This window comes from Periplaneta americana, chromosome 13 (genome assembly GCF_040183065.1).
Source record: "Periplaneta americana isolate PAMFEO1 chromosome 13, P.americana_PAMFEO1_priV1, whole genome shotgun sequence".
NCBI classification, from domain to species: domain Eukaryota; kingdom Metazoa; phylum Arthropoda; class Insecta; order Blattodea; family Blattidae; genus Periplaneta; species Periplaneta americana.
Genome location: NC_091129.1, coordinates 139124739 through 139143781, shown reverse-complemented (window position 1 = coordinate 139143781; position 19043 = coordinate 139124739). Strand labels below are relative to the sequence as shown.

Here is a 19043-nt window from a genome sequence, read left to right as displayed (position 1 = left end):
GATATTACAAAAAATGAGAATTTGAAGCAATATACAACTGTCATGTTAACACATATGCAATGTTAAAATCCCTTTAGAAACGAGAAAAATAATTACACATGGGCCTAATTTAAATAAAATATAAATGTATGAACGAAATGGTTGTGAAAAATTAAATGAAAAAGATTATATTTAAATTTAATTTCAGTTTTCTCTATTTTTCGAGGACACACAAATGATGGACGATACAGATTTCCTCTTATATTATTAATAATACATTGTCATGCATGATGCATTGGAACAATCGATAAAATGTTAACCAGTCATAAACATAAAGAATTTTACCAATATATTTATTCATAAAAAACAGTACTTACGCCGTTATTGCAGCAGAGAAATCTCTAAACAAATTAGTTTCTTGTGCCTTTACTGATGTACCCATGGCTGTTTCTGTAAAATTGATTTTTCCCATATTGTAATAACTGTGGAAAATTCTCCAATATGTAGGCCTACCATTAGCATATTTTACATCGCATATTTTTGCAGATAAAATGAGGTATAAATTTCACGTACAATATTATGCTTAAAACTTTCTTAGTTAAAACGTTAAAAGTGTTATGATTTAAAGAAGTAATGTACCTGAACTACATTGAAAGTTCGAAAGACACTGAAGATTACACCATACTGGTGTTGAAACGGGAACCTGTCTGTCATAAGATACATTACCTCCTTAAATCATAACACTTTTAACGTTTAAACTAAGAAAGTTTTAAGTTTTTAACGAGTGTTAACGTGAGCATAAGAAACAATGACAATATTATGGTTTTAGCTTATGTCCTTAAGGCGATCTCCAACAAAAAAGTTAAAGTGGAAACATTGATAAAATCCTTAAAAAGTGCGGAATTTCTAATGCTATGGACGATTTGTTATGGAATACTAATGAAGAAGTAGAAATCGACTCTTCACATTCACTATTTGTCTTGTCCGATGGATATAATTTCATACGATTTTAAATATACAAGTAAGTAATTTATTGTATATTTTATAATGGTTTCAATGTAGAATTTTAAAGTCTCTTTTTTTTTTGTATCTGCCATATAAGATGACCTTCAGATTTTTTTTTGGTATTTTTTTATTATTCAATTATCGTCTTATATGGTGTTTATATAATACTTAAAGGTTGATTGATTCTGTATAGAGAATAAATTATCATTGTGTGAAACAAATACCGGCATTGGAGTGAAAACTTATAAATTAAAAGTAAATACAAAATAATGCAATCTGTATTTCATACTCTGTATGTTGTTAATAAAATTCAGTCCGACTGTTCTAATAATTTAAATTATTTTAAATTTAAAATATCTTTCCTGTTGTAATTTCAGTACGTTTTGCTTGCTTGTAAGAACTTCTTTTATATTTACAGATAAATTCCACTTCTTCACAAATAATACATCACAAAGAAAAAGTATACAATTTAAAATTAGGCCTAAATTTAGATACGTACCAGTAATGAAATTTAGATCCCAGTAATGGATAAAATATTGCATAGCACACGAGAGTAAATAGATTTTATGCGCTCATGGTAATTATCAGCCTCGGCTTCGCCCCGGGCATGAAATCTAATTTTACTCTCTTATATTACAAATTACTACAGAAGATTCAAAGTATGGTAGTCATTAAAAAGTGGCTATTTCATTCTTGTAAAGAATATGTAGATTTTACCGAGTCTGACTTGTCTTTCAGGCCTGAATTTTATTATTTATTATGTTCCCATTTTGAATCTTGCGTACACTACTTTTAACACTTGAATATAATTAATTGATTAACTAGTGAACTTACTCGTGTTAATTATGTAAGATTTGTGCGGCTTACAGCTGTTTCAGTGCTTCACGCACCATCCTCAGAGCCTACTAGATCACGGCGTCATCTCGAACTTCTCTGCCTGTTATGTGGGTGTGTTTGATTGTTGAAAGGTGTTGAAAAGTGGAGTCAAATAGTGTGTGTGTACTGAAATTGATCTGTATGTTGAGAATTTGATCGGGGTGTGTTTTAGTGTGTCTATTTCGTATTGTTCCAGTGTGTTGAGTTTTTGGTTCTTGGGTTGTGTGTGTAGGATTTCCATGTCCGTATTTATGTTATTGTATGTATGGTTAGCATTGGTTATGTGATCGGCGTATGTAGATGTATTGTGTCCTCTGGTTATTGCTTTAATTTGTTCTTTGTAGCGTGTTTGGAATGATCTGCCTGTCTGCCCTATGTAGAACTTACCGCAACTATTACATTGAGTTTGTATACACCTGTGTGGTCGTATTTGTTTGTGTTTTTTGTGTGTTGAGATGTCTTTGTAGTGTGTTTTCTGTTCTGTATGTTATGATGTAGTTCTGCTTCCTGAATGAAGATGCGATCTTATGTGTGCTTTTGTTTTCATATGTTAGTGTGATGTATTTCTTGTGTTCTTGTGTTTGTGTTGTGTTTTGCGTGTTTTTGTGTTTGTTAAGTTTTTGTTTTGTCTTTCTTATGATGTTGTCTCAACACACTAGAACAATATGAAATATACAAACACACTAAAATACACCCCGATCAAATTCTCAACATACAGATCAATTTCAGTACACACACACACTATTTGACTCCACTCTTTAATACCTTTCAACAATCAAACACACCCACATAACAGGCAGAGAAGTTCGAGATGACGCCGTGATATAGTAGGATCTGAGGATGGTGCGTGAAGCACTGAAACAGCTGTAAGTCGCACAAATCTTACATAATTAACACGAGTAAGTCCACTAGTTAATCAATTAATTATTATGTTTGTATCATTACATTACACTTTTTTATTGTACCTGTAACTTTTGTAAAATATATCTGCTAAATTCTATTTGATAAAGTCCATTGCATTTTGTAATGCTTAAATGACAGAATAAATATGAATATGAACATGATGCAATACATTACCAGAAAATTAATCAACTTTATGTTATTTATGGCTACCGTAATCATTTTGAAATGCTTTCCCACTTTCTAGAAGAATATTTAATTTGTGGTAATAACTGTGATAGGATTAAATTGCCACATTTTTAATGTTTTATTAATTCTAATTTAATAAAGTAAACAAATTTTTAAAACTCATGCATAAATAATCTACAGATAAAAATATAATAATGTAATAATTGTCACTAAAATAACAAAAACATTTAATATAATTTTGTAAATCCTCATTTATTGCATGGAAATAAAATAACAGAGCAATACTCGAAGGTGACTGTAATAGAGAACAGAGATTAGTAATCGAGTTAATTTAAATGCCAACATTTATGTAAGTTTCATTTCTTACCACAAATTATGTCCAAAGTGCAGGAGAAGGAAAACTGCGCTATGTCAAATGGTGTTCCAGATTCAGCATAATTCTTCATATTGGCAACCATTTGCTTACTATTTTGCACAAATGTGGGAATAAAGTTCTCGAGCACACTCATGTGGAAGGTTGGACTGATCATCTTGCGGTGTCTTTGCCAGTATTGACCTATGGATTACAATAATCAGATTATATTTTATTTGTAATATATATTATATTATACTGTACTTATTTAATTTACCGGTAGAATTATTTGCCTCATTATCGCATTTTTTTTTAATTTTATGTTGCTCACTTTTAGGACAAGTGCGTACTAGCAACTTTTTTCTGAGCAACTGAACAGTCGACAAAATAGAACACATAGGTCCAGATGACGAGCAACTGTATTTTCCCGCCTGAATACAACATACGAGTAGAGCCCGGACGAGAAGTTATGGCACCGGCGCGAGAGACGCATTTTAGTTCGTTTGCTTGGACTCGCCCTCACACTCAACTGGAGGGGTGTTGGGTCAGTTCAGTGTTGCCAGGTCTCCGGAAATTTCCGGAGATCTTCGGAATTTTTTAACTTCCCGGAAAAATAGGAAATAATGTTGTAATATCCGGATTTCTTAATGTAGGAAATTATTTACTTTTTTTGAAAAACCAATCTCTGGCATACAATAAAACTGATAGATGAACATTAAATAGTTAAAGTTTTGTTAATATTTTATAACTTGACTATTAATATTTCCCTAAATATAACATATGTAACACGTAAAAATGAACATATCTGGTCTGGAGAAACATCTATGAGGAGAAGAAGGTGGTAACTACTAATCAAATTGGTGATTAAAAAAATTAAAGTAGAAATCTTTTTATTACAGGTTCATGTATTGTAATAGAAGGTTATAATAACATTTTATGTGATTTTCGAAAGTGCCTCCGGAAATTGCGGACAAATCTCCGGATTTTTTTCATTACAACCTCCGGAAATATTTTTTAAAGATCTGACAACACTGGGTCAGTTGGTTACTAGCATTCCGAGTGTTCAGATCGTTCTGCTACTACCGCTATTGCTAATACTGAAAACATTGTCCCTCTGAGCTCCCTCATTATGGCATTGTCTAAGGTGTGAAATCATAGAGTAGTTCATAGTCAAGGACATAAAATAGCATACAATGTATGGAAATTCATGTCAGAAGAGGTTGTAAGTGGAATACCAATTCCATTGAAAAGCGTGTGTGCAAGAGTACTGGCTCCCACTGGTATTTCAAAGCGAAATTTGGCAAGAATCAAGAAAGAAGGGGAAAATATTGAGGCAGGAACAGCAAATTCTTTCTCCAGTCCGGAAAAATCACAGCCGAAGAAGAAGATTGTTGCAGCTGTAGACAGTTTTGATGAGGAAGTCCTAAGAAGTCTCATCTATAATTTCTACGCTACACATAAGCAGAGACCGACTCTGCAATCGCTTCTTCCAAAAATGGATATCAGTGTATGATTATGTGAAGAAAGTAGAGAACAGATACACTGAAAGTGAGCACGTGATGGACAGTATTTTGGAGAACATTTCCATAAACTTAGGGACATCTGATTCCAGCACAGATCAGTCTGATTCGGACAGAGAATAAGAATATTAAGATGGAATAGCGGGCGTAATTTCATTAGGTACCTTCGGACTCTTAACGGATATGCCTGCCGCTCTGAGCTTGAGAACCGTAACCCAAACAACCCCCACTCCTCTACCCTGCTGGCCGGCAATTTAAAACTTAGCGTAGGTTGGTGCCATAACATCTCGTCTCAGCTCTACATGTTATGTCACGGAGACACTAGTACCAGTAACAATTAGTTGCTCTTTTCTGTTCGGATGTGGGTCTTCTGCATTGCGCTGCGTCATACTCATTACTTAATTGTCGTTTTGTTGTTTAAGATCTTCGTTTCGCATTAAGAATGGACATGCCATTTGACGTCGAGTTGTTCATAATTAAAGTAGAAACGATACCAGCATTCTGCAATAAAAATTAAAGAGTACAGTGACAGAAACCTCAAAGAAAAATTATGGACTGAACTACATATAAGAAATCTTTATTAGAAACTGGCATGGACTGTTAACTACCGAGAAAAAAGACAAAACTGTAAGTTACGTGTATATGATAGTACATATTCAGAGGTCGAATCTGAAATAAATTACTGCCTGTATGCTCTAAGCACACACCTATCTGATAACTTATAATCGTTTTTGCGGATTTCTTAATAAAGACATTGTTTTTATCCCCCTCTTTCATCGAAAATCGGAGGATGTTGGATTTGCAGTGAAGCACTTGTCCCTGGGCAGAACTGCGAATGAAAGAATTGTGCTCCTTTAGTTTATTAGGCTATCTTTGAAACTGAGCGTGGAGTTATGTTGAATTGGGAATAACAGCCGATATGCTCGTAGTCGTATCCGTGTTTTAGATACAATGGCTTCTGCCAGAGCCACGGCCTACTTGATGAAAGGCCACCGCACTGAATGTGGCAACGCCGCTATAATGCATTTTTGGGGGCTGACATCTGTCACATTTTAGTCTGCTTGAATGTAAAATGTTTCTAAATTCTATCATGAAATAAAGTAGATTCTCAAACTTTGTTGGATATGTATTCATAAAACATTAACCATGTTGTATCAGTGAGCAAATTAAAGACGATTCCAGCATATAGCCTACTTAATATCTCACAATTAAGGAAATAATTTAGTTTTTAACGCCATGTAGGCACGATAATACGTTTCATTATTATTGTCCGAAATAATTTTGTTATGAGCTTTACAAACAATGATGATAATAATAATAATAATAATAATAATAATAATAATAATAATACAAAATTGAGGTAACACAAGTCATTTTCTTGCAGATCTGAAGACTGAACTTAAAAACATAACATTAATTAATTATAAAAGGCATTATCCATAATTGTTACATTTTTATTTAATAGGGTTCGGAAACTCATTCCATCAAGAACTGATGGAAAAACTATTTTGGACAACTACTAAAATGTACATAGGCCAAATAGAAATTATTGGGACGAAATTCAAATACAATCTGCTAAGTCATTTATACTCGAACTCACACTTTCTAAAGTCGAAATTGCAATAAAAAACCTGAAAAAGTACAAGTCTTCAGCTATAGATCAAATTCCGGCAGAATTGATAGGCTACAAGAAGGCGGTAGCGCATTATCTAGCGAATTTTATATGCTTGTATTAACTATTTTGGAAAAAGACATTGTACCACAATAATGAAAGCAGTCCATAATTGTACCTATCTTTATAAAAGGGGAAAAGACTTACTGCAGTAACTTTCGAGGAATTTCACTTTTGTTGACTTCGTACAAAATTTTTTCCAATATTCTTTTGTGAAGATTAACTCCTTACTTAGATTAAATTATTGGGGATCATCAGTGCGGTTTTATGCGTAATAAATTGACCAGATTTTTTGTATTCGACAGATATTGAAGAAAAAATGGGAGAATAAGGGTAAAGTACATCAATTATTCATAGATTTCAAAAAGGTATGTGACTCGGTTAAGAGAGACGTTTTATATAATATTCTTATTGAATTTGGTATTCCAAAGAAACTAGTTCGATTAATTAAAATGTGTCTCAGTGAAACGCACAGCAGAGTCCGTATAGGCCAGTTTCTGTCGCATGCTTTTCGAATTCACTACGGGCTAAAGCAAGGAGATGCACTATCACCTTTACGTTTTAATTTTGCTCCAGATTATGCCATTAAAAAAGTCCAGGATAATAGATAGGGTTTAGAATTGAACTGGTTACATAAACTACTTCCTTATGCGGATGACGTGAATATGTCAGGAGAAAATTTACAAACTATTAGAGAAAACACGGACATTTTACTTGAAGCAAGTAAAGAGATAGGTTTGGAAGTAAATCCCGAAAAGACAAAGTATATGCTTATGTCTCGTGACCAGATATTATACGAAATGAAAATTTAAAAATTGGAAATTTATCCTTCGAAGAGGTGGAAAAATTGAAATATCTTGGAGCAGCAGTAACAAATATAAATGATATTCGGGAGGAAATTAAATGCAGAATAAATATGGGAAATGCCTAATATTATTCGGTTGGTTGAGAAGCTTTTGTAATCAGTAGGTTCTAAAAAATCTGGAAGTTAGAATTTATACCGGTTTTTACCAGTTGTTCTGTATGGTTGTGAAACTTGGACTCTCATTTTGAGAGAGGAACAGAGATTAAGGGAGTTTGAGAATAAGGTGCTTAGAAAATTATTTGAGGATAAGAGAGATGAAGTTACAAGAGAATGGAGAAAGTTACACAACGTAGAACTGCACGAATTGTAGCTATTCTTCATATTCGTATTAGGAATATTAAATTCATACGTTTGAGATGGGCAGGGCATGTAGTACGTATGGACGAATCCAGAAATGCATATAGAGTATTAATTGGGAGGCCGGAGGGAAAAAGACTTTGGGGAGGCCGAGACATAGAGGGGAGGATAATATAAAATGTATTTGGGGGAGGTGGGATATGATGGTAGAGACTGGATTAATCTTGCACAGGATAGGGACCGATGGCGGGCTTATGTTAATGTGACAATGAACCTCCGGGTTCCTTAAGAGCCATTTGTAAGTAAGTAAGAAAGTAAGGGTTCTGCAATATATCATGGAATTCTACACAATATTTCTAATTTTTCCTCTTTGCCAGAGCAGCTAGTACTTGCAAGATCATTTTAAATTTTGCAGTAGGCCTAATTATTGAGTAGTAGGCTACGACAGATATTATTTGTTTACAAATGTCGAGCACTGGTTTGCCACAACGGCAGACATCTGAAACTAATGTACTAAGATTTTCATCCTCATGTGATCCTTGTTCCACCAATTTAAACTACGCCTACCTTTCGTTAAAATATCAACATGTCTCAAATGACAAAGAATTATGTATGTGAAATTATATCTACATACATAGCTACTTCAGGTAAAGATTAATATTACTGATGACAGTGATATCTTCTGTAAGCAATCTTCCAATCTGCCACAAATCTGAGCCCCCATGTAACGTTGCCACAATTACAACGCGGTGGCCTTCCAATCAAGTAGGCCGTGCCAGAGCCTTCTTTAGTTACAAGCCGGGGCATGGGTAGGTTTGGCAACGCAGAGTGGAGGCGGGAGATTTTAGAGTGATATTGTGTTTGCTCATTGCTTTCGTTATACGTAACGCGTATTTTTTCAATATTACTTCATGCACAAAGGTAAGATCAAGATTCAGAGTAGTGATGTAAATTATTACGGGTTCGAAAATAGTGTTTTATTGCAATCAATTAGCTATACTTCAGAATATGGCGTAAGTAGGCTACTTACATACAAAGGCTGCCACTTAAAATAATTACAAAAAACATGTTTTTATTGATAGTACGAAGGTAAATAAATAAATAAAAAAGATATTCCTTGCACCGAAAATAATAAAATCAATAATGCAATAAAGACGTAAGTTCCTACGCAGTATTCTTAAGTTCCATTCAGTTAACAAATTTGTGGCTAGCAAATTGACAATGTTTTGCGACTTAATGGTGTTTCATCTGTGAAAGGTTTAGGATATATTTTAATATTATCTTCTGCGATTATCTATCGTGTTTTTCTACAAATATTTCAGATGCCTAGAAAGTGCTGTGTGCCTATGTGTCGTAGCAACTACACTTATAATTTAAAAAAAATAAAAACATACTTGTTTTTTTATTGATGGTACAAGGGAAAATAAATAAATACTTAAAGAAATGTTACTTGTACCAAAAATAAATAAAATAATGACGTACTTTCGCAATACCCTATTCCAATCAATTAACCATTATGTGGCTAGTAAATTGACAATGTTTTGCCGCTTAATGTTGTTTCACCTCTGACATGAAAGGTGTAGGATATCATATGCATTTTAATTTCATGTGATTATGTCGTGCTTTTCTATAAATATTTCAGATGTCCAGAAAGCCAGTTTTAGTTCGAACCTGGCCAGTCACCATAACAATACTGTTATCCTAAATTATTTGTTATAAACTTTTTAAAATACAATTTTAAATAAATATAACTATAGAAAACAAGCTAAGAATGTGAATTATGCAAATAGGCCTAAAATAAAATGTAAGCAGAAGAAACTATTGACATTCCTATTATAATAAAAGTATGAGGATGTAAATACAGTTAAGCCAAGTAAAACAATCTATGAAAAAATGAAAACACATCCCTTCAACATAATACGTAACAAAACGCAACATTATGTATTAAGTACATGTATGTATCAATTAGCGTAAACTCAGTGGACTTTAAATCCTGTAAATACCAAGTGGGTGAATGTAGAGTATCCAACGCTCACTGAACAAATATTTCACTTTTATCACTGCCAATGTTGCGCTATAATCGTATATGCAAGGTAGGCTATAACAAAAACCTAAACTAACCTAACCTAACCTGTCAAAGAAGCAACAAGTTATACTATGTCTCTATAGTGGGCGGGACATAAGTAACATTGACCAAACCAACAAAGTGATTATATACATGTACAAATTATAGATAGTTCTGACGTATAGCAGGCATTCCGAATCTTCAACAAAACTGCAACATTTATGGGATCACAAAACAGCTGTTTACAATGACTTTGAAAACCAACGGCGTAACTTTATTGATATAGCAGGCGAGACCCAACAATTTGACTAGAATTCTGATACACACAAATCACATATAAGAATATAAAAATGTGGTTATACAATATTTAATAGAATAGTCAATTACTTTGTCATCCATAACCGTAAAAATTCCCAAAGACTGCAACCATTTTATTTTCATTTATTGTCTTGTTTTTTTTTATCACCAACACGCATTTAGTTTATAATACATCAACAATTAACGTTTGGTACGACCGCAAACATAATTCCATCGACACACACTTATATTGTAACATTAATTTACATTGGAAATCGGCATTAGCACAAACACGTGTACTGTACGGTCAGCCTCTGGGTGACAGATAATTACAGTGTTGCCGACGTATGGCCCCGGCTTGTAACTAAAGAAGGCTCTGCTTCTGCGGATTTCTTAAACAAGACATTGCTTTTCATCCCCTCTTTTTTAACACAATTATCATGATTCTTTTATATTATGAAAGGAACGTTAACAGTTATGTTAAATGAAATAAGCACGTGTCTGTCCGTTGTTATGTATAAAATGTTTAATAATCTTGATGTATATTAAATAAAATTCTTAAAGGAACAGTTTTAATTCTCTTGTACAAAAAAATTGAAGTTGATATTATCAGTATTTTTATTTAAATGTATTTCTTAATTCGTAGATGTTATTGTTACGTACTCATGACGTATAAAAGACAAGAATAGAAAACACTCGGCTAGGGATAGGACTGGGGGACATGCACAACACATGCAAGACAGCAGCTATTTAATCAGCAGTGCGTGCGAGGAAAAATTAAAAGCAATTCTTCATATTCTATCAATTTTTTAATCACTGCAATTATTTAACCACAGTGTGCCTCTACTCGAAATAAATAAATATATAAATGCCTATTTTATATGTGTGTATGCGTGCGTGGGGGAGCACGTGCGTGATGATTTCCCACCAAAGAGATTATCATTCGATTCCTGATATATTCTGTGAAATTATGACATATAAGATGTTGCTGAAACAGTAGTATCACAGTCTAGTATATACAGTCACGAAGCTTGAGTTTATGAAGATACTAGAAACAATAGACTGTGCCGGTACTATTTCGCATTGTCTGTGATGAGGCGATATTAGCGATCCTAGTGATTAGCAACTATCTATGGATGCATATTTACTACGTATTGAGCTTCGTGACTGTATAAACTAGCCTGTGGTAGTAGCCTATTTTTCTCTGCTATTATATTTCAATAGTCTTCCATTTTGGCCATATCTCCATCTCATCAACTGTGAGTAGACTAGTTTCTGTGATTTGAATGGGACATCCAATAAAGAACTTGAGCATTTTTCATAATCTAAATACTTTCTGAGTATAATTTTAATGTGTTGTTTAAGAAAGCTGTATGAACTGCGCGGTTATCTAGCATCAATGGAATTGGTGTTAGCGAAATGGTATTTTGACATGATGAGTCTGAGAATTCGTCTAGGGATTATTAATATTCGTCATTTAGTTGGGAAAAATCTCAGAATAAAAAAAACGTGCAATTTGAATCCATGCACAGGCACAGCCTTGGAGTACAAGCCCCACTTTCTACCTCTAGACGTAGATAACATTGGTGTTCTTTTGAGTAGCCTACCGTATCTATTTCAATCATAAAATATACATGTAACTGGTACAAAAATATGATAAAATAAACGACATAAGCACGATGTTCTATTAAAGAAATATAAAAGCTTTGAAATTCACTAATACCAGTATGTAAAGAAGTCATTCGAAAACTAAAGATATTGACTGGAAAATACTATTAATAGTACTACTAACCAACCAATACGATCCATGTAAGTACTGGTATGTGAAGTATTTAGTATCATTTCTTAAAGCACAATGCCATGCTCTCTGTAAAAATGGCTTGGCTTGGTTCGTTCATGGGAGAGAACAGCTATTAATAATTCTACCTTATACAAAATATTAAAATAAATTAGCATATATATTTCATTTTAGAGTCCACACCTGTGGAGTAACGGTTAGCGCGTCTGGCCGCGAAACCAGATGGCCCGGGTTCTATTCCCGTTCGGGGCAAGTTACCTGGTTGAGGTTTTTTCCCCTCAACCCAATATGAACAAATGCTGGGTAACTTTCGGTGCTGGACTCTGGACTCATTTCACCGTCATTATCACCTTCATATCATTCAGACGCTAAATAACCTGAGATGTTGATACAGCATCGTAAAATAACCTACTAAAAATTCATTTTAGTGGACGTGTTCGAATAATGTTTAATTTTATGTTACCAGTATGCCTACAGAATAAATTATATTTCAGACATGCACAGAATCGCTTAAAACTTATGCTTGTGGAGGGATCTTGAAGTCGGACTGTCTTCATCGAAAGAAAAAATAATTACAATATAATATGCACAAAGAAACTCTGACGTGAACAACAGCGTGTCTTTCGTAATATTTGATGTAGAACTACAAAGATTCTCAACTTTTAAATGCAGAACATATTTTATATAGTAAAACAGAAAGTGTGATAATGTAGGCCTACTTACCTGAACCTGTGATTAAAGCATTACCCAAGAATTGCTTAAGTACATTATACATGGAGCTCTTGTCGATGTGGTTCTTGCTGCTCAGAACAGCCTGCAATAACAAAGTGTGTACACGGTGTTTCAAAAGTAACGCATAATTGCAATTAAAATTGAATGAGCAGATCCTGAACAAAAAACTCAGGCACGTCAAACCTTGTATTTAGAAAGCAATATATTTATGGACACAAAATATTTTTGCGACTATTGTTATGCGATTTTTGACGTCATCGAGAACATTTTTAAATGACACCCTGTAGTTTTATTAATATCATCTGAAAGAGCATTTATTTTTTGTGTGATATTTCATTTGTTTTGTACTGAAGTACTATGGTTATAGTTACTATGGCAGTGGTATTATTGTTGATATGTCTTGTTAGTAGGTATTATGAAACCAGTTTTATTGATGAAATGAGCACGAAAGAAGATATTCTTAACAGAAAATGAGAGCATTGAAACTCTGATGAAAATAGGAGTTGGTGACAAGATATACCACTACACAAGAGGTACGCACAATTTTTAACGATACTCATTCAAATCGGCCACCTATTTCTCTGTCAACTCTGAGCAAAATAAAAGCGAAAACTGCTTTCATAATACATAGACTAACAAAATATATCAACAATAAAATTGTCACCATAGTAGCTAGGCCTAACCATAACCATAGTGCTTCTGTACAAAACAAGTGAAATACGGTATCGTATTTAAAGTCCCCTTTAATTTATTGAAATTATTATTACTCATAGGAAGAATTATCGGAGTTGATGTACAACTACCGTTATTCAAAACTGTTATTATTATAATGTAGGCGCAAGATACCGATGTTTTACGTCGAAATTATATCCAATAATTAAACACAATTATTACCTGCACATGATCAGCAGAGAACAAAACCACAACAGGAATGACTGTGACCCATATTCTCACCAGAGGAACATCTTGTTTGTATAAGTTGACAACAATCTTCGTGAAACCTGTAGAACATGAGCATTATAAATACACAGTTCCGGAGACAGGTAGTGAGTAGCTGCTTCTTGATATACAATATACAATAAGTTACTTCAACGAAAGGCAAGAGAGAATCTGGAGTGTCTTGCCAGGGTTTTACGGTGCTGCTGCTAATAATTTATTTATTTATTTATTTATTTATTTATTTATTTATTTAGAATATTAACGTGCAAAACAAAAGCACAAGGCCAATTACAGTTTAGCACAAGATACAGAAAAAAACAAAACAACAAATGATGATAAGAATGAATGGTAGAAAATGGCAGTGAGATGAAATACAATCAATATAATAGTCAACATTAATCATTGACCAAATGCAACAAAATAAATAGCACAAATAATTATTAAAATTAGTTCAGTGAGATAATTAAAATAATGGCAATTAAATAAAATGAATTACAAATGAATTAATGAAATCATATAAATGGAGACTGGAATAATATAAGACACAGTGCATACAAATAATTATTCAAATTAGAGACAAATACAAATAAACAATAATGACAAAATGAATAGATAATTACAAAAATACATGATACAGAAAAGCTAAAAACAACACAAGCGAAGTTAAAAATGACTATGCTTAATATAAGAATAGCCAGACAACAAACTATACAATAAACGGAAATGAATTAATATAATGTAAATAATAATAATAATAATAATAATAATAATAATAATAATAATAATAATAATAATAACTTACAAATGGCTTTCAGAGAACCCGGAGGTTCATTGCCGCCCTCACATAAGCCCACCATCGGTCCCTATCCTGAGCAAGATTAATCCAGTCTCTACCATCATATCCCGCCTCCCTTAAATCCATTTTAATATTATCTTTCCATCTACGTCTCGGCCTCCCCAAAGGTCTTTTTCCTTCCTGTCTCCCAACTAACACTCTATATGCATTTCTGGATTAGCTCATACGTGCTACATGCCCTGCAATCTCAAACGTCTGGATTTAATGTACCGGATAAATCGTAATACAGAGAACGCCATTAGGGGAAGTTATCCCCACCCTCGCCGCTCGGCACCTCGCTCGCCTGCTCTCTCTCTCTCTCTCTCTCTCTCTCTCTCTCTCTCTCTCTCTCTACTATCTGCCCCCGCTTCGGTGGATCACTGCCTACTGCCTCGCATGTATTTTGATATTTTATACAACCAAATTCTGTGTGCATTAGACACAACATTTTTTCCTCGAAGTAACACATGAATCACTGCCTACCGCCTCGCACGTATTTCCACACAACACAACACAACCACATGTAATGTGCATTGGACACTATTACGTTTTTTCCTCGAACTAACACATGTGTGCGTGCAGTTCTGCGCTGAGTAACTTTCTCCATTCTTCTGTAACTTAATCCCTCTTAGCCCCAAATATTTTCTAAGGCCGTGTCTCAAAGCTACATTTTCAGCTGAAGTGAACTAGATTGTTGACTAAATAGCCGGATGTGACGTCAGAAATTATGATCCAAAGCTACATAGTGCATAGCAATCAAGTCAGTAGTAGCTAGTAAATGAAAATGCTTGCTCGATTGTTGACTTGTTCACTAAACAAACATGGATACCTCATCAAGTCATCAGTAATTGGGGCTATGAAATCTGAAAATGCTTTGGAAGTGAAATAATGTAAATATAATGTAGAATAACACGTTAGCTTTGAACACTAACATTGTTAGTAAAACCACGTTCAATTAGTAGGCTAGCGGTGTCAAAGAGGACGGAAGCTTTGTAGTTTCAATAATTTTAATTATGTCGCGCTGTGCATTGTCGTCGTCAAGTCTTTTGAAGGCCGCTCCAATACTCCACGCGGAGTGTATAAACCAGAGTTGCAAATTTTAGCAGTGTGTCTTGTTCTAGTTCACAGTGAAAATTAATTATATTACAGTTCTTTAAATAATTAATTTAAAATAATAATCTAAATAATATAAATAATCTTCAAATTAACTCATGCTTTGAGCAATTAAGCCTAGCCCATATCCATGTTATATTAATATATAGCAGCAACAAACAAGACGTGACAACGTCGCATTTTCATTTTATTATCGGTGCATGCAATAAAGACCTACAAATCTTAAAAGGAATGCCGCTGCCTAATAATTAAACGAGGCAACTTTACCTTCTGTACAATGTTTTAAACATTATTGTAATATATAGGCTATTAAGCTCTAATCTTTTCCACATAACTCGTAATGAAACTGCATTAGGACACTGCCTTCTTAATTTAGTGCTGCACCGTGATGTCATGGTTTTTAGAAAAATAGTCTGTGAAGAAGGCCGTGTTTTAAGCATACATGTTCAAAGCTCCCTAGTGTGTAGTTTACAAGTCATCTAGCTGCTAGTCTCTAGTGTGTAGTATGGACTTGAGCTTTGAGACACGGCCTAAGTATCTTATTCTCAAACACCCTTAACCTCTGTTCCACTCTCGAAGTGAGAGTCCAAGTTTCACAATCATTCAGAACAATAATAATAATAATAATAATAATAATAATAATAATAATAATAATAATAATAATAATAATAATAATAATAAACTTTTTGTTAAGAGCCCAGGTACTATTTTATTTACGCCTACACACCTGATTGACTGCAGGTCAGCTGAGCTACGATAAGAATACGCCGCCACACAGAGACAGAATCAGAACTTTATTACTTACATTTTTTATTACGGAATTGTAATAAATTGCCAATAATTGGCAAAGCAGGAGGGCCCGGTAATCTTGTAACTAAAATGACAGTGCGAAGCCACGTTTTGTAGAACTGAAGCAAAAAAATTAACATTCCAGCAGCAAACATCAACCAGACGTATGTGGAAATCACATCCTTCGAAACCTAGAAAAAATTATGAGATTATTTTACTACTAGAGTATATTTGCGGTAGGCTACAACAATTTTGAATAACATTTTAGGAAACACAGTCTTCACAATTTAGAAAGATGAAAGCATTAGTCATTGTATTGCATCGACGTATACCCTCAAATATAAATAATTAATCCTTTAGTACAGTGGTTGCAAGGATCGCTACTCACCAATACAGCACCTGTAGGCATCTTCGCGCACAACTAGCTGTTTCTGTGAATGACGCGTGCCTTATGAAGCTACGTTTATTTCCCCCACTACCGCTATCTAGGGAGAATTTCCGGGGAGTAGATTAAAATGTATAGACTATCCATTTCATTACGAAATAAGTTTCTATAAGAGTTGTTTGACATCAAATGAAATTAAAAAATAATGCCTAAGTTTGTATCTGACCACATTTTATTAAGACAGCTTACATTTTCTTCTATGTCAGTACCTTTATATGACACGAGTCAAAGTCAGGATAGGAGAAGAAATGTCAGAAAGAAGTGAAATAGGGAGAGGAGTACTGCAAGAATGCCCTTTATCATCTATCCTCTTCAACATCTACTTGGAACTGTTTTCAGAACATGGGAGGAGTGATAGTACGAGGAAGAAAAATAAAGGGTATAAGATTTGCTTATGATATGGCGTTGTTAGTAGAAGAGGAGATGATACCAGTGGCGTAGCATGAAATTTTGAGCAGGGGAAGCTAACTCAAGTTGTCTTTCATGCAATATGAGAAAACGTATTACAAAAATACAGTCTTAAAATAAATAGTAGTCAATTTCAAGTCAGCAGTCGAAGATTGGTTGGAACATCGTAAGTAACACCAATAAGGCATGACCTCAAATGGTACGCAGTAAAATATGATTTCACGGTTTACACATATCTCTTAACAAATAGACACGTATACGTATAACATTGTTGGGAGACCGGAGGGAAAAAGACCTTTAGGGAGGCCGAGACGTAGATGGGAGGATAATATTAAAATGGATTTGAGGGAGGTGGGGTATGATGATAGAGACTGGATTAATCTTGCACAGGATAGGGACCGCTGGCGGGCTTATGTGAGGGCGGCAATGAACCTTCGGGTTCCTTAAAAGCCATTTGTAAGTAAGTAAGTATACGTATAACATTAGCTCACTCCCTGTCATACTTAGAGAAATCACAATATTAGTATCATTACGTAAGTATGCGTCTGTCTTTTGGTTGTGTCCTTCATTGACAGCAAGGGAGTCGGTCATTTGTTTTTTAAATCACACTATTGTTCATAAGTCAGTCTTGATAATAGAATTGTCCTAAAAAATTCAAGTAAATTAGTGTCAGGAACTGTTATTTCGCTCATTATTTATTACATCAGCCACAATGCACACTAACACTTCAACTGAATACAACTGACGAAAAGGGATAACTTGGAAACTACTTATTTTAAATGTTAAAGCTAGCTTCTTGCGAGCCTTGCGACTAGGGTAGTTCAGTTAGAAAGGGATGGAAAATCTGCGGGGTGGATTAAACAGAAGAAACCAGTCTGCTTGAAAGCTGGTGTGTGCAGGCTTCTTGTTTACTGCTGCATCACAAATCATCCTGAGCTGCCGCATCACAATATTTAATGCGTAAATATAAATTCTATTAAAATTAATAAATAATTTTCTCCATAAACTGCAGGTTTATTATGAAATTAATATTAACTGGGGAAGCTAAGCTTTTTAGCTTACATTGACGCTACGCCACTGGATGATACTAAGGGATATGTTACTGGAACTAAATGACAGATATGAGCAGTATGGAATGAAGATGAATGCAAACAAAACGAAGACCATGGTCGTAGGAAGAAAATTCAACAAGGCAAACTTGCGAATTCAAAATGAGGCAGTAGAGCAAGTGGACAGCTTCATATACTTGGGATGTTCTATAAGCAGTAACATGAGCTGCTGTCAAGAAGTCAAAACGAGAATAGCAATGACAAAGGAAGCTTTTAATATAAAATGGAGCATCTTCTGCGGACCTCTGGAGAAAGAACTAAGGAAGAAACTAGTGACGTGCTTTGTATGGAGTGTAGCATTGCATGGGGAAGAAACATGGACATTACGACGAAGTGAAGAGAAACGACTAGAAGCATTTGAAATTCGAATGTGGAGTGTGTGAAATGGACGGACATAATAAGAAACGAAGCTGTGTTGGAAAGAATGGATGAAGAAAGAATGACGCTGAAACTGATCAGAAAGAGGAAAAGAAATTGGCTGGGTCACTGGTTGAAAAGAAACTGTCTTCTGAAGGATACACTGGAAGGAATGGTGAACGGGAGAAGATTTAGTGGAAGAAGAAGATATTAGATGATAAACGACATTAAGATATATGTATCATATAAGAAGACAAAGAGAAAGGCAGAAAATAGGAAAGACTGGAGAATGCTGGTTTTTCAGTGAAAGACCTGCCCTAGTGCAGAACATTATGATTGAATGAATATATGTACAGTATATGTATTTCTTTAATAAATGAATAGTAGCATACAACTTTCTTGTTGCAAAATTCCACTGCCAGGAGGGACCAGAAATGTCAAATGACATCCTGTGGCATTCGGGGAAAAAAACGTTACAAATACAAGACCATATATAAGATT

The 19043-nt window shown here is 34.3% G+C and overlaps 1 protein-coding gene across 1 annotated transcript in view; it reads right to left on the bottom strand.

Moving 5' to 3' along the window:
* Positions 1-16632, bottom strand: part of LOC138711658 (cytochrome P450 4C1-like) — a 36740-nt gene extending 20108 nt beyond the window's left edge. Inside the window, exons 1-5 of the mRNA XM_069842789.1 lie at positions 16623-16632; positions 13442-13548; positions 12539-12629; positions 3317-3505; positions 357-429 (exon numbers count right to left, since the gene is read on the bottom strand). Coding sequence (XP_069698890.1) covers positions 357-429; positions 3317-3505; positions 12539-12629; positions 13442-13548; positions 16623-16632 — 470 coding nt within the window. The remainder of the gene's footprint in view (positions 1-356; positions 430-3316; positions 3506-12538; positions 12630-13441; positions 13549-16622) is intronic.
* Between the last annotated feature and the right edge of the window lie 2411 nt (positions 16633-19043).